Source organism: Leucopleurus acutus (assembly GCF_964270905.1).
Source record: "Leucopleurus acutus genome assembly, chromosome: 4".
Taxonomy (NCBI): domain Eukaryota; kingdom Metazoa; phylum Chordata; class Mammalia; order Artiodactyla; family Delphinidae; genus Leucopleurus; species Leucopleurus acutus.
The window spans coordinates 35,781,131-35,799,049 of NC_139146.1; the positions used below are offsets into that span (position 1 = coordinate 35,781,131).

A 17,919-nucleotide genomic window follows, 5' to 3' on the forward strand; every position below is an offset into this window, starting at 1 on the left:
GTAATCATTGTTCCCAAGGTGATCAGTCCTAGTGGACAGATTCATAAGAACCAACATGGCTTACGACCAGTTTATAGATTTGTTTTACTTTCCACTGCTCAGAATATTCATTCTACTTTCTGAAGTAATCCCTATCTCATATACCTAGTAAAATATGCAGTAATCAGAAAGTTGCTTGTTATTATATGTAATTGGAACAAAGGGACCTGGATTAATATTACAGCTTTTAATATTAGTTTTATATTCCTACATTTCAGTAGTTATTTCCAGACAAAGACTTTAACTTCATCTGGAAACTAAAATCACATTGAAATATAGATAATGTTTAAAAAAAAAATGTTTTCCTGTGGCTGGATTGTTCATCCATTTGTTGAATACCCCAAGCAAAATAGTAAATGAGCTGTTTAAAAAAAAAAAAAAGTCCACAGTCAATGGAGAAAAGCATAACTGATATTTGGATAAGATAATTTCCATATAATTCCGTGTTGTTCTGTAATGTTGAAGGCCCAGTTGTGATTAGAAAGTAGGGATTCCTTCAACAAAGTCCTACTGTTTAGCACAGGGAACTATACTCAATATTTTGTAATAACCTATAAGGGAAAAGAATATGAAAAAAAAGATACATATGTATGTATAACTGAATCACTTTGCTGTACACCTGAAACTAACACAACTTTGTAAATCAATTATACTTCAATAAAAAGGAAAAGAAAAGAAAATAGGGATTCCTGCTGTGGGGATCAGCATGGATCAGCATGGATATGTGGCTTCTTCCAGCACCCTGAAAGAAGGAACTGGTAATTCTGTATGGTGGGAGGTCCATAGTCTAGAGCCATGGAGGGTCCAGGATGCCAGCAAGAACACAGCTAATTTAGGATCCAAGTCTGACAGAATTGCCATAAAACCACAAAGAAATTTATAGGTAAGACCAATAAGGCATCCATGATGAGAGCAAAAAAGTACATCCCTTAGGAATTAGGAAGTAAAAAGATGATATGAGTAATTTCAGAGTTAGTTAGGCTTTGATGTAAAAGAAGACATTGGTTGATCATTATTCCCTTCACAGAAATATAAGGTTTTCAGATTAATTACCAAAAGTCAGTGAATGATTTTCCCTGGAACCACTGAGGTTTGGAATGAAAATAGCTTGTTGTTAAGTTTATTGGTTATGCTCTGCTATTAGATGTCAGTTAATGTTTATATATGACATGATACGTGTCATAACATACATAATAACTTTAACCTGCACAATTCTTCGGATTCTTCTTCATACATTAGTACTGATCTAATAAGGTAAGATTATCATCTTGCAAATCAACACGAATGCTCTCCAGCCTTTATTCTTTTATTCTCATCACCAACATCCAACATCGTTTGAAATTTCAGGAACTGACGCAAACCACAAAGAATGTTCACATTCTTTTAAAGTGCTGTTCTGGAATATTCTGAATAATTTTGGCCTATGCCTTGTCCTAGAAATCTATTATTTTCATAGTGGATTTTTTTTAATGTAATTCATCTTAGAGCTATAATGGTGTTTTTACTATCCAATAGGCTATAATGAATGAATCAACAGAATTCGAAGAAAGAAATGCCACCATAGCCAAAGAATGGGAACATGATCTGAAATCAATGAAAGAGAACAATGAAAAACTGTTTAAAAACTATCAAACTTTGAAGATCTCCCTGACCTCTGGTGCCCTTGTTAATCCTACTACACAAGACAATAAGAATCTTCATGTTACATCAAGAACTACACAACAAGCCACAGAGGTATGTACTTTCTTATGTTTTTCAATTTGCAGCTTCATCAAAGACTTAAAAATGCATTTAACATCTTATATAACATTTATATATAACATGTCTTATATAACATTTCAGAGCAAAATTATAGTATTGAATGTGTTAAGGAACATGGACCATCTTTGTGCCTGTGTGATGGGCTTGTTTTTTAAATATAGTTCTATCGTGGCTATCACTCAACTAATTATGAAGCTAGATATTATATAAGAACTTCCCTTTGGATTATAAAACAGAAGTAACTCATAGCTTAATTTGATTACTAGATACAGACACTTAAAGTATTATTACCATACAGTGTAAGTTTCCTAAATCATGTGACTTTCTATTAAAATATAATCTGTGTCTGTATACAGAACTAGTTTAGGGGGAAAGAGCAATTTAGTTGTTCTCTAATTATCGTCAGTGTCTTTCATACTGGTTAATGTTATAATCAAGATCAAAATGGAAGAGGCCAAAAATATAACAGATTTCTTAAGCAGATTAACCTGTATCCAAGAAACAGTATGTTATTTGAATAATTCAGTTACTTTATTAACTACCCTTACGTGGGACTCTGTAAAGCGAACATGCTATTTTATTTTGTTAGCACACAAAATGACTTAGTAGGGCACCCAAGAGTGTATATAAGTTATACACTTAATACACTTATATAACTTATAATCATTTTTACCAAAGTAAATACTTACAATAAAACATCAGCCACTAGTTTAATCACTACCAGTGGAAACTAGAAGGTCACTAGTATACAATTGATTGATTTGCTGCACTACACTGCCTCAGTCAGCTGGCAGAGATAAAATAGCAGAAATTTGAAACCCATCTACCAAAGCCATAAGATAACGAAGCAGAGGGAGATTACGTCTTTAGTGACCCAGGAAGTGCCCTATCGGATAAGAAATAATATGCCACTAGTTTGGTAATTATGCCAAATTAGAGTAGTTTGGTAATGATACAGGAATAGATGACTAGAGTAGTTTGGTAATGATGCAGAAATAGGTAAACAGAGCATTGGAACAGAACAGAGTTCAGCAGCATACTCAGATAAGTATGAGAATTTAGTATATGATAATGGTAACAGTCAGCTCAGTGGGGAAAAGACGATTTACTTAATGTTTGATTCAGAGCAACCACCTAGCTATCTGCAAAAAAAGTCTGGATTTCTACCCCACTCACGAAACAAAAATAAATTCTGAGTAGGTCAAAAAACACATTTTCCAGGAAAACCTGCATATATATGTATGTGAATAACCTTATAAATATGAACAAATTCAGGTATTTAAATTCCAGTATTTTTGTACTTGGAAAAAACTGGAAATAACCTAAGTGTTCATTAGTGGATGATCTCCACTAATGGATGGATGGATGTATCCATGAAAACAAATATGAGAGATCTATGTGTATCGATAATGGAAAGATCTGAAAAATATATTATTAGATTTTTTTTTAATGCAGAACTATATATTTAGTATACTATATATTTAGTAACTATATATTTATTTCCTACTGTATGTATGACTGTTCTTATGAACTGAATATTCACTTACGCTTAGATACACATAGGAAACTTCTGGAAGGATACACCTGAAAGAGTTTAGTCATTCATTCAGGGTCAGCTAGGGTTCTGAGGTGGGGAAACTTACTCTTCATCAAATGCCTCTGAATTTTTCCATATGCTTGTGTTTTTCAAGTTAAAAAGTAGGTAATAAAAATAAAGGAAAAGACATGTATTACTTTAAAGAGCTAATTATCAAATGTACTTTCTCTAAGTGGTAATTTAAAATGTAAGTACCTATTTAATATGCTTGGCACCATGCTAACTAGTAAATAAATGCTAAACCTTATAATGTAAAATGTGGGCATTTTTTAATCCAAAAGACATCAGCTTACAAATAAAAAGAAATACATGTGTAAATTGAGTGACATTGGCTTCTCTTCTTTTCTATCCTTTGTTAGTGAAATCTGTGAAAATTAATTTCTATATATGATTATTTTTGTCTTAAACTTATATACTATGACTCTGTCTATATGGCAGACCTTAAGCATGTGTACTTTTTCTAATAGAAAACTCAAGAGCTGGAAACGTCACTCCATGAAGCCAAAGAAAGCGCTATGCATGAGGAAGGCAAGATTATAAAGATGCAGAAAGAACTTGAGATGACTAATGACATAATAGCAAAACTTCAAGGGCAAGTTAATGAATCAAATGATTGCCTTGAAAAAACAAAAGAAATGATCCAAATACTTCAGGTAATTTAACAAACTTATTTTATAAATAAAAGGGTTTGTTTGTTTTTTTCTTTTACTGTTGAATTTGGCAGATAATCTAGGACTCAGCTTTTATTTCAACTTCCTATTATCTATGAATATCTGAAGTTCAGTACTCAAACTTTTAAGAAGCAAGTGACAACTTAGAAATGAAATGCAAGAGTATATTTTCATTCAAGATAATGATTTTTATCTTCCTAGAAAAATTATTTTTAAGAGATATAAATATTATTCTTTATAGTTTAAAATGTCTATTTTTTTATTTTTCAAAAAAAGGCTTCCTATCTAAATATTTAACATTCTTTATTAGATAAGTGCATTTTAAAATTCTCTTTTCTTCTGCTTAATCCCTTGTTATTGAGTCCCAGCCTTTCGGCTGACTCTGACCTATTTTCTTTATAAAGAGCAGTAATATAAATCTTTTTGACCATGAATGCCCTTACACAGTTTGCACCCTCATTCATCATATCCTTACCACTCCCTTTTTTTTAGCCCAGCCACTTCTCACACTTGTGCTACTTGAGTCCAGCCCTAATAAGTATTTGTGCTATTCCTGCTCCAGTGTCTCTTCATTGCAGTTAAAATTAGGAATAAGTCAAGGATGTCTGTTCTTTCCATTATTTAACATTGTTCTAAAAATTCTGATTCATTCAGTGAGACATGAAACAGAGAGGCAAGAGAAAATAATCTCAGTTTTGTTTTTCAACAATTGTTGGTATAGCTAAAAACCAAGAAAATCAACTGTGAGGCTTTAGAATTTTTGATAGTAATTTTTTAATATTACAAATAAATGACCACATTTTTATTCTTTCAACAAATATTTTTGGTTACCTGCTGTGTGTTGGTCATTGTTCTAGATGCCATGTATACAGCAGTGGGAAAAAAAAATAGAAGTTTCTCCCTTCAAGGGGTTTATGTTCTTGTTCAGGAAGACAGAAAATAATGAAGTATATATATGTGTCAAATGGTGAAAAGTGCAATGGAAAAAAATTAAGCCAGACAAGGGTACATGGATACTGAGTGAGAGTTGGGGTATAAGGGAAAGAGATGTGACTTTATAAAAGGGCATTGAGGAGAGCCACACCTTTAAGGTGGCATGAAGTGATGGGGTGAGTGATGTAGTAGGGAAAGGGCCTTCTAGGCAAAGGAAATAGCAAACACAAAGGCTTCAACACAGAAACAGTCTAGACATGTTTAAGAAACCACAAGAAAGCCATTGTCTCCTGAGCAGAGTGAGCAAGGGAATAGAGGTGGGAAATAAGGTGAGAAGTAGCAGAGAATCAACCCATAAAGGGTCTTGCAGACTACTTTGGTTGTTATTCTGGGTGAGATGGGAAATCATCAGAGGATTTTGGCTAAAGGATATTATGGTCTTACTTAATTTTTTAAAAGTTGCCCTCTGAAGATAGAATACAGAAGGGTGTGTTAGTGTGACATGCTAGCTGCTACAGCAAAGGGAACCAAAAATGCAATGGCTCAAATAAGATGGAAGGTTATTTCTCTAACTCATATAAAAGCCTGAATTCCAGGTTGGAGGATGGCTTCATTCCACATGATCAATCAGAGGCCCACATTTCTCCCATCTTGTTTCTCTGCCACACCCTTGGGTGCTGTTTTCATCTTAGTGATTAAAGCCAGGTTTTAAGCTGTCCATGCTTGGGCTCACAGGAAAGGGACAAGATGGAGAAGCTAAAATATCTTAAAATCTCTACTCTCAAAGGCTCTAGCCCAGAAGTGGCACACATCTCTTCCTCTCATATTTCTTGGAGTCAGAGATGATTTCCCTAGTTTTTGGCCTGAGCAACTGGAAAAAGGACTTGCCATTTACGGAGGTAGAAAAGACTGCCAGAAGAGCAAGTTTGAGAACATGGGAGCAGACTCAGAGTTCACTTTGGAGCACGTTGAATTTGAAATGCCTACTGGGGACACCCAAGCTGAGATATGTCTTAGGCAGTTGGATATGTGAGTCTGAGAGAGAGAGAGAGAGATCTAAATTTGAGGTGTAAGTTTGGGGAATTGTCAGCATATAAAAGTCATGAGACTAGGTGGGAGCATGAACATATGGAGAAGAGATGCGGAGTAACTAAAAGATACTGAGATGCAGCAGGCGTGAGTAAAAGAGAAAGAGGGGCAGGTGGGGGGCAAGAGAGAGTGGTTCTAATTTCCTCACATAAGTGAAGAAAGGGCATAAAGAAAGAGGGAGTGAGCAGCAAACTTCACACTCAGTATAGATTGAACCTATATTATGGAGAGACAAGTATCTTTCCCGCATACCAGAAGTAACCATTTAGATAATATAGCGGAGTCTGGGGGTCTTGTACAGCACCTTTGGGGAAAGAAAGCAAAATACAGGGTATCCATAAAAATCTTTGTACAGTTTGAATTTTTGAAAAATTTGTTTCTGTGTATTATATAAATATTCTATAAAATACAGTCTTTTGCATGTGACTCAAGAGTTGGCATAATAAAAAAATAAAAAACTATTTACCACTATTTGAAAATACCTATCCAGTGTAATGTAGGGTTTATTAATGGAATATGGAAGAAAGTAGTTTGAACAAATGAATCATTAACAATTTCATTTAAGTCTTTTTATTTTTCCTCTGTTGTATCTTTACAAATTGTTTATGTCAAATAGCAGTGAATTTGTTAAAAATTTAAACTGCACTAGAACTTTATGGACATCCTACACAATATGAAAAAAATCTTATAATGGCCACAGAATCTAAAATTAAGTATTTGAAGACTAAACAAAAGATGAGGAAAACATATATGAAAGGAACAACAGAACTTCAAAGAGTAATGTAGGAGAAAATGTTTAAGATTTGAAACTTGCCATTTCCTGTTTTGGAACCTAAATACTGTACATCCATCAGTTTTTCCCAAATTAATTTCTAAATTTGATGTAATTTAATTCATACTCAAAGGAATTCTTTTTCTGGTAGAACAAGGAAAGTTTCTTAACAGAATCCATCTAAAATATAGATGATAAATAGATCATGTTAACTAAAAATTGTACTTTCAGTTTATTAGAAAAACTATTTAAGGTGATCGGTATGTCTTGAGTTCAGCTTTCATCACATGCCAAACGTTTGAAATATGGAATTCTTATTGTCTTTCATTTTAAGGCAGTATTTCCAATTTTGATTTTTTTTTACATAAGAATTATTTTAAACAATGTTATATATGACTAATTTATTTCATTATATTGTGGTAAAAAGTTACTATAACTTCTGCACTTATAGAATATATTAAAAAAATTTTGATATCATAAATGGGTAATTGTTTTTGGAGTTCTTTGAATTTTTAAAAAGTATATAGACAAATAGATCAATGGAATAGAATAGAGGGCACAGAAATAGACCCACACAAATATAGTCAACTGATCTTTGACAAAAGAGCAAAGGCAATTCAGTGGTTCAGTGGAAAAGGATAATCTTATCAACTAATGGTGCTGGACCAATTGCACATTCACAAGCGAAAAAACAAGGCTTGACACAGACCTTACACTTTTCACAAAAATTAACTCAATTGATCATAAACGTAAATATAAAACACAGAACTAGGAAACTCCTAGAAGATGACATAGGAGAAAAACTAGCAGACCTTGGGTTTGGCGATGACTTTTTTAGACACAACACCAAGAACATGATCCATGAAAGAAAAAATTGATAAGTTGGACTTCATTTAAATTAAAAACATTTGCCCTGTGAAAGTCAAACCATAGATTGGGAGAAAAATGTTTGCAAAACATATCTGATAAAGGACTGTTATCCAGAATATACAAAGAACTCTTAAAACTAAATATAAGAGAACAAACAACCCGATTAAAAAACAGGCCACAGGGCTTCCCTGGTGACCCAGTGGTTGAGAGTCCGCCTGCCGATGCAGGGGACACGGGTTCGTGCCCCGGTCCGGGAAGATCCCACATGCCGTGGAGCGGCTGGGCCCGTGAGCCATGGCCGCTGGGCCTGCGTGTCCGGAGCCTGTGCTCCGCAACGGGAGAGGCAGCGACAGTGAGAGGCCTGTGTACCCGCAAAAAACAAAACAAACCAAAACAAAAACAAACAAAAAACAGGCCACAAATCTGAATAGACACCCCACCAAAGAAGACAGACACATGGCAAATAAACATAAGAAAAGATGCTCAACATCATGTTATTACAGAATTGAAAATCAAAATGACAAGAATAACACTATACACCTTTGGTATCTCAAAATACTGTAACAGCCAAAATTCAGAACACTGACAACACTTATTGCTGGTGGGGATGTAGAGCAACAGGAACACTCAGTCATCATGGCAGGATGCAAATAGTACAGCTACTTCGGAGGAAAGTTTGGCAGTTTCTTGGGAAACTGACACCACTTCAGCCAGACACACGCCCAGGGCGTCCCTGATATCAGTGTCTGGTCCAGAAGGCCTGGGTATTGAACTGGTGCTCTGACTGAGCCAACAGTGGCTTCATCTGACCCAGTCATCAACCTCCTTAAGCTGAGCATCTGTCATTTTTAGACGCTTTGCATCTTTTTAGTCTTTGCTAGTCATTGTGTGTGTACAGATGTTTTGATGGGGGTTGGAGTGGGAAAGCCTAGAGGAATAGAGAGCTCTCTGGGTTCCTAATTTAGATGGGTTTATTTTTGTATTCAATATCTAATAGTATTCCACTGTGTGGCTGTGGTACAGCAATAAAAAGAGCAATTTATTCAGCAGTAATAAGAAGTGAGCTCTCAAGCCACAGAAAGACGTGGAGGAATTTTAAATGCATATTGTTCATTAAAATAAACCAATCCGAAAAGGCTACATACTGGATGATTCCAGCCATATGACATTCTGGAAAAGGCAAAACTAGGGAAACAGTAAAAAGTTCAGGCATTGCCAGCAGTTTAAGGGGAGGGAGGGAAGGATGGATAGGTGGAGTGCAGGGGGTTTTTAGGGCGGTGAAACTATTCTGTATGATAGATGAACACATGTCATTATTACAAGTGTTAAAACCCATAGAATATACAATACAAACAATAAACCCTGATGTAAACTATGAACTTTAGTTAATAGTAATGTATCAATATTGGCTCATCATTTGTAACAACTATACCACATTAATATGTTTTATAACAGGAGAGTTGGGGCAGGGGGAGGGCACAGTTTGTGGGAACACTGTGTACTCTCTGCTCAATTTTTCCATAAGCCTAAAATTACTTTGAAAATGAAATCTATTCATTAAAAAAAAAGATTTATATATGGATTTTTTTTTCCTCTGAGTAGAAAGTAGATATATCACTGGATTGAACCATCTTTGACTACAAAATATCCTCAACTATGCTACATAATACTTTGTGCCTTCAATTCAGTTCCAGTTTGATATTTATATTGCTGTTCTGACATCGTTTTCTTTCATTTTCCTGATGAACCTTCGTCTGCCCATTTCATTGTTTTCAACCTTTGTTTCATTTGTTTAGGTAGATTGTTTTTAAATTGGGGAAAAAAATTGTTCTAAGAAACAAAAGTCATATGTTCTCTAAGTATGTATTAGCTTCCAAGAGCTTCAGATTATACTTCACATCATATATCTGTTATTCATTTCAGTGTTAATTTGTGCCTTCCCTGCTTTTTATATATTTGAAGATTGCTGTTTTAAAATGTTTCTACCAGATCAAGGCAGTTAACAACTCTTCAGAACTGCTCTAAAATTATTTTATTTTTCTTTTCTCTAAAAAATTTAGGACAAAGTTGCTTTAGGAGCTAAGCCCTATAAAGAAGAAATTGAGGAGCTCAAAACGAAGCTGGTGAAAATAGACCTAGAGAAGATGAAAAACGCCAAGGATTTTGAAAAGGAGTATGCCTTTGACTTAATTGAACATGACTTTAAAAGCTTAAATTTCCTTTCAAAACTATATAACTTTCTTTGCATTAGTTAACTTTTTTAAATATGTGAAAATATTGTTACTGCTTTTTAAAAAAATAAATACAAACATTCACAGATTTTAAATCTATTAAATTCTCATTACATATGCAAAGTGTTTAAAATAAGCACAATTCTGATTACTAACACACTATGTCTGGATGCTTCTTGCTCAGTCATATTTAAAGAGCTTTAAAATATCCTTTTTACGCTTGAAAGTAAACGTTAAGAACCTGTGGTGTATTTAGCAGTTTGACTAAGGTCTCTGTTGGTTCTCTTAATCTTATTTGTTCTTCCCATTGTATTTTTATGAAAAAGTTGTATTTCCTTTTAAATTATAATACCTAATGCCCAAGAGCATATCCTCTTTTTATTGATTTATTTATGTATAGTACTATATATGTAATAACGTGCCTCAAGTTCTTTGTGGTATAGCATAATGAAAAGAACATTAGCCAGTGCCAGGGAAACTAAATTAGAAATATGTTGCCTCTAATGAATATATCACCTTACACAAGCTGTTTAATCTCTCTGGGCCTCACATTCATAATCAATAAAAGGATAGGTTTATATTAAAGGATTTCTTAAGATCCCTTCTGGCTCCTAACACTTTTAATTCTTCCTATAAATCTTTAATAAATATTTAATGATGATATCTAATTTTGCCTAAAATGTAGCACTCTGAATCTTCATTCGTTCTAACCAGGCTTCTGGTGATAAGAAGTGAAACTTAGGTCTATTAAGATCTTCATTATAAAAAGCAATTCTACTTATAGAATCGAATCAGCAGATACTGTCAGCCTCTAAGAAAAGCAGAGTATCATTGCTGATTAATGCTTAAGCAAACAGTTCACAAAATGTCCCTACCAGGGAACAATGAGTAGAATTTGACTTTTGACTGTATCACCTTAGACCAGAGCTGCAGCCAGGGTTTGCTTTCCTGACAATGTAGAAAGGAAGCTGCTTTTTGCTTTCATGCTCTGGTAATTGTTGTACCTTCAAGGTATTTCTAGGACCTCATGGTAACAGACCAATTATTTATTTTATGGTGCCCCCAGATATAATTTTACACAATATCCGGTTAATAGCTATTGGGCTTCCAGAAATTTTAAAAGAATTGATTTCTCAATGTTAAAAAAAAATTGCTGCTGCAACCAAACAGAATACTTCCAATTTGGTGGTGTTATAGCTGTGAAGTGCATGATACCAGGAGGGTATCATGAGGGCTCACCTACTGCTACCAGGACATTGTGTTTATGTGATGTGTCTTATTAGAAAATTCTTGACAGCAGTTGTGTTTATTCCTTCATTAAAAGTTAGTTTCTGGGCTTTTACATATTTCTATTGTTCTTAATAGAATCGCTTCGACAAAAGCCACTGTGGAATATCAAAAAGAAGTTATAAGACTATTGAGAGAAAATCTTAGAAGAAATCAACAGGCCCAAGATACCTCAAGTGAGTAGAAAATGCTGATATTTCCCGATCTTTCCATTTTACTTCAATACACTTACATATTTTGAAGACTGCTATTACAGGTATGATAGTCAAAAATAAAGCTAAGTTAATCACTGATTTAGAAAGAACTTTTTTTAGTTTTTTGGCTGCGTTGGGTCTTTGTTGCTGCATGCGGGTCTTTCTCTGGTTGCAGTGCGTGGGCTACTCATTGCGGTGGTTTCTCTTGCTGTGGAGCACAGGCTCTAGGCGCACGGGCTTCAGTACTTGTGGCATGTGGGCTCAGTAGCTGTGGTTCACAGGCTCTAGAGCACAGGCTCAGTAGTTGTGGTACACGGGTGTAGCTGCTCTGCAGCATGTGGGATCTTCCCAGACCAGGTCTCGAACCCGTGTCCCCTGCATTGGCAGGCGGATTCTTAAACACTGTGCCACCAGGGAAGCCCCAAGAAAAAAGTCTTTTTAAAATGAATTCATTGGGTTCATATTTATCCTGTGACATCTCCTTAGTTTACTGTAATCTTAACTGTCTATCCATTATAGATTTTTAGAAAATACAAATTATACTTTTGCATAATCAGATCTTTACCTATTGGTGAAGATATCTTCAGCACTGTAAAAGAATGACTTAACTATCAGGGTAGAAGTACACTTCCCAATAAAAATACAACCACATGTCTTAATAGATTGTAACCATGTGCACAGTAAAAATATTATCAGTTCACAGTAAAAATAACTAAATATTATCCTATTTGTTCTTGATACTGAAAATATAGAGTTGATGCATACTTGCAAACTTTTTGAAATTTATCTCAGGAACAGTCTTCAAGTTTAATGATCCAATTTCTGCATATATATCTCTCAAACTATACCTTTTTCTGTATTTCTATCTCTTATATTTCATTTGAAAAGAGAAAATGCTGAACAGTACTTGGGGCAGCTTTGTACAGTAAGACAAGCATTGAACTAGCAGTCAGGGACAGGCCTCTGAACTGACTGCTCTCACTTAAGGGCTGTGTGAAATCCTGAAGGCAATGTATATAATAAGGATCAAACTAAAAGTTGTGTGTGCAAAGCACACTGAAAATTCTAAAGGTCAAGCAAGTGTAAGATGATATTTGTGTGTATTATTGTCCACTCATTTAAAAAAAAGAATTAGAGATAATGTTAAAGATGATCATAGCTCCTATCTGGAAAACTTCAAGGGATAAAAATAGAACTGAGGATTCCTTGTTGTTACGGAAGGGTCAGGATAATTACTCTTGATTTGTAAGTGACTTTCAGGTACATATTGTCCCTGAATTCAGAATAATTCAAAAGGAAATGGACATTGAGTATCTTCCCCACACACACCTTACCCCCCTTTTATAAATCGTCAGTGACCCAGTGGATTTTTCTATTTCATAGGCATCTCACACTTGTATGCAGTTTTATCTAAAATTTACAGAACAGTTCCTTACGTTACTTTTACACACACAGTGTAGAATACTTAATAATATATGCTCTAATATCATTCTAAGGTTTATCTTGTGAACAGGTATGTGTTGAATACTTGTGATGCACTGAATGACAGGGGTGGACCCCACACACACTGTAGGAGGAAACCCGCCAGGTGATTCTACTGCTCTAGAAGATAGATCAGTGGAGGATAGCTCTGGGGAGGATTGCCACTACTACAGTGATGGTGAACGATCTCAGCAGGAGTATGAGAGTGGAATTGGTGGGTGGAGAGAAGCAGGAGGATTCGAGAGCTGTTTAGAACTGATGACCAAATAGCCGTGTGAGGTTAAGGGAGAAGGAGGTGGGCAAGGATGACTTCCAGGGAGATGGTGGTGTATTGGTTTTTATAGTGACTTACTACCTTTCATAATGTTTTCTTTATTTCTTTATTTGGAACTACTAAAATTATCACCTGTCTGTATTTTTGCCTCCCACAGTGGTATCAGAACATGCTGATCCTCAGCCTTCAAATAAACCCTTCACCTGTGGGGGTGGCAGTGGCATTGTACAAAGCACAAAAGCTCTTATCCTGAAGAGTGAGTATATACGGCTGGAAAAGGAAGTTTCCAAGTTAAAGCAGCAAAACGAACAGCTAATAAAGCAAAAGAATGAGCTGTTAAGGTAAGATCTGCTCACACGATATAGAAATTATACTTACGTCTCACATGTCGGGGAGGATGATATAGACCCATACATAAATAGTTTTTTGCAGTTGGCAATCCTTCACACATACGGAGAAAGTAATTTTTAAGTTACATAAAATATGTCTTTTTTAAAAGGCATAAGAATATGGTAGCACCATTCCAGATGTTGGTTATCTGTCAATTGACCTATTTTTAACTAAGCCAAGAACTAGGAAGTAAAGAAGGGTCTTTGAGGGAGCAGCTTAAATCCACCACAAGTCCATATACCCAAGCTAATGAGGCTCTTACTCAAGGAGGAACCCCTTAGGTCCATTATCGTAGCCTACTTAGTTTTACTTTAAAAACAGTTCTGGCAAATTTAATTATTTGGCTTCTACCAATGACTAGAAACTTGTGCTAACCTCTACCAATGAGACGAGGAAAAAAATAGGCATTAAACAAATAATTCCACAAATAACTAATCCTTTGTAATGAGTGTTATCAAGCAAACAGCAACAACAAAAAATAGGACATTATGAAAGGCTATAACACAGAGGGATCAAACCTTATCTAGGTATGGGGAGGGGTGGTGATCAAGAGACTGACCTTTAAGACTGGATGTGAAAAATGAGTAGAAATTAGGCCAGGTGAAAGGAGAGATGGGTAAGCCTTCCAGGCTGAGGGGACAGCATGTGCACAGGCTTTGAGTCAGGAAGGGTGACCAGCTGGTGGAACTGAAAGACATCCACTGTGGCCAGGGCATAGAGACTGAGACAGTGAAGTGCAAGATGAGATGCCAGAGGTAACTGGTCCAGGTTACACAGGCCCCAAAGGTCATTGGGAGGACGTTTGGGTGGTATCCTAAAACGCAATGGAAGGATTCATTCCACTGGAGGATTTTAGGCGAAGGCCTGCTGAGATCAGATAGCATCATAGTATAGGAGGCCCCAATTTAGGAATCTGTTTATTGTTGTCCAAGCAAAAGATAATTTTGGCATGGACTGGAATGGTGCCAATGCAGATAAAAATAAGGAAACGAATTTGAGAAGTAAGTATGAGGTTGTATCAACAGACTTGGCTCACGTAAAGGAGAGAAAGGCCTCTAGGATGGCTGCCCAGGTTTCTGTCTGGAGAAATTGGATAAATGCTGGTGGCATTTCCTATGAGAAGCAAGACTGTAACTAATCCAGAAAAGTACCGTGAATTATTTCTTTTAAAATAACAAAGGTACATTAGAATCATCTACCCAGACTGATTTATCGAATTATGGCCACAAATTATCAACAGATAAACCTCTGGACGATATCACTGATTTGTTTAAAAACCTGATGTCATGCTCTGAGCTTTCTTTTCAAAACTCCATGATTTCGGAGGTTTATTACAATTACTTAAACTATACTGACCTCATTTCATTTTCTGAACTGTGGAAACAGTCCAAACAGGAAGCATTAGGTTGAAACTTAACTACAAATATGATTAAATGGTAAATTATAGGTTATGTATATTTTACCACAATTTAAAGCAGTTTTTTTTTTTTAACTTAAACATGAGTACGTTGCAGGAATTGCAGTCTTATGTTCTCCTTTTTTCTCCACCTCCACCCCACCCGCCCCGCCCTGACCCCTCACATTTAAGCAATAATCAGCATCTTTACAATGAGGTCAAAACGTGGAAGGAGAGAACCCTTAAAAGAGAGGCTCACAAAGAAGTAACTTGTGAGAATTCTCCAAAGTCTCCTAAAGTGACTGGAACAGCCTCTAAAAAGAGACAACATATGTCATCTCAGTGCAAGGAAAGGAATTTACAAGATCCTGTGCCAAAGGAGTCGCCAAAGTCTTGGTTTTTTGATAGCCGGTCAAAGTCTTTGCCAGTACCTTCTCCGGTTCACTATTTTGATAACTCAAGTTTAGGCCTTTGCCCAGGTAGGTAAATATACTGGTTGCTTGGAAGTGGGGCGGGGATGGGGGGCGGATAACGGTTGGAACCTCTCTTTAATGTGTGATCCCCACAGGGCAAGTGTAGACAAGAGAGGATGGCGTTGATCAGGCTCACAGCGCACAGACTTCATTGCTGTGTCTGTGGGAGAAAGTTTCTCCAAAGCACAGCTCTGAAGTGCCGTAGTCACTTTTTACCCCAAGTGAAGCCTTTTTTTTTTTTTCTTCCCTTTGGTATGTAAAAATTCTACTTGTGAGTCATTGCTTAGCAAATCAAATCTGAAAATAAGATATTATTTCTTTAGAAATGCAAGAAAACAACCCCAAGTGAAGGTTGCCTCTTAAACCCTCAGCTTTCCCCTGGAATGGACAAGCAACTCTCCCAAGGCCATAAAGATACTACCTTATAAACAAAACCAGTTTTACTGAAAAAGATTTTCTTATCAGTTCAATGGGCCAGTATTTCCAATAGTGTTATATTCATTTTACACAAGCCAGATCATAGACTTGTATCATTTACTTATTCATTTAATCGATCAGAATTTTTTTATTTCAACTCTGTGTCACACATTAGACCCTAATGGTACATTAATAAGCAAAACCAGATATGGTCCCTGCCCTCTTAGAGCTTACAGTCTAACAGGTATAGACAGTAATCAAGTGACCAAAAAAAGTAAAATTCTAGAGTGCAAAAGGCTATGAGACTTATAATAGGTTGTTGTTTTTTAAATATTATAGAAGTCTTCCTTGAAAAAGGGAACTGAGATCTAGGAGGTTAATGTGAGTTAGCTTAACAAAGAGGGGAGGGAAAAGCACTTCAGGCAGATGGGACAGTGACAGCCGCCGTCAGGGTAGGAGGAACCACAGTCAGGGGAAGGATTGAAAGAAATATGCTGTGACCAGAGCACAAGGAACACAGGCTTCTGTGGATGTAGTCAGTGAAGCCAAAGAGAGAGCTCAGAGCCAGACATGCAGGACTTTGTAGATAGTGTAAAGGAACTTAAACTTGATCCTGTAGGCATGTAGAGGAAGCTGTTGGAAGACTTTAAACAATGGCAGGGGAACGTGATGACTTGTAAATTTTGACAACATTACCTCAGATGTTAGGTAACCAACAAATCATAGGAGCAAGAGTTTGACAGTTGCCTGGGCAAGGGTGACAGCATGAACCTGGGCAGGTGCAATGGAGATGGAGAGACGTGGACAGATGGGAGAGATTTGGGGGCAAAATGAGCAGTGCTAGCTGCCTGATCGGATGGACTGGGGTGGAGTCGGGGATCGCCCCCAGCTCTGCGGAGGTGCTATACACAGAGGTGGGGAACATGTCCGGAGAAGCTCTGTAATATGGCGTTTCTCAGTCTTTGTCACCACATAGCATTTATCATGTGCCCACGTGTGTATGGCCACGGCCCTTTGTGACAGTGTATCTGCCTCTCAGAAACACCCTTTTATGCACTTGTAGAAACCTAAAGCAGCAAAACTGTACATTAAGAGAGGCAGCTGCCAGAGATCATTTAAAGCTCTGAGCAAAGGTTACCAGGGTTTATGAGAACTCTACTTTGTGACAAAGAAGGAATCAGTCTGTTCTCGTCAACTACACGTCAAAACTGGATCACGTCAGCGCTCTGACAGTGCTGTTAGAGATATAGGAAGGAACAACGCAATTTGGGAAAAATTTTGAACTATTCACTTCATTCAACAGTATGTAACAAACATTTGAGGACCTTCCATTAGCTAACACTTCTATGGAACTTTTGCTGTACACACACACACACACACACACACACACACACACACACACACACACACCATTTTAGAAGGGTCTATTCAAACACTGATAAAGTTTTATAATCACCTATTGATTTTTATCTGACAGTGCCAAAGGCACATGCATAATATGAAGTAATCCAACCTCAAATAAAAATGCTTACGTTTTTTAATCAATACATGGGTCTCTCTGGTACAGTTTTTAAGTAAAATAAAAGAGTAGTCTGGAGGGATATATAAATCAAGAACTGACCAATTCAGAATTAAAGGACATAGTCTCAGCTTGAATTAGTAAAATGTCAGTCTAAAAAAATTTTAATTATAAAAGGAAATTTATATTATCTCAACACCTAAGATAATTTCCAAGACCAGTTGTTCTAGATTTACCTTCATGAATATAATAATTTGAAAATAGATATTATTTATAAACAGATGCAGTTGAAGTGCTTTTTAAAGGCTCAAAGAAAACTTTTTAAAGATGGCTAAATATTCTCTAAAATACGTAGTATTTGTATAGCTCACCATTTTTTTTTCCCCCTAAAAATAGGACAAAAGAAAATCTAACTGAGTTAATCTGTGTTTGGTTCATTTTGAATCTCAAATTGATGAATTCCAAATAAGACTTCACTACTTCTTGGTTTTATGTACAATATGGTTTTTCTAACAATTCATCTT

The 17,919-nt window shown here is 36.1% G+C and overlaps 1 protein-coding gene across 1 annotated transcript in view; it reads left to right on the forward strand.

The window, feature by feature from the left end:
• CENPE (centromere protein E) overlaps positions 1-17,919 on the forward strand; it is a gene marked incomplete at its 5' end in the record, with an annotated part of 73,397 nt that overhangs the window by 54,964 nt on the left and 514 nt on the right. Inside the window, 6 exon segments of the mRNA XM_082838608.1 lie at positions 1,555-1,773; positions 3,865-4,050; positions 9,793-9,905; positions 11,329-11,426; positions 13,358-13,541; positions 15,179-15,465. Of these exon segments, the coding sequence (XP_082694734.1) occupies positions 1,555-1,773; positions 3,865-4,050; positions 9,793-9,905; positions 11,329-11,426; positions 13,358-13,541; positions 15,179-15,465 (1,087 nt within the window).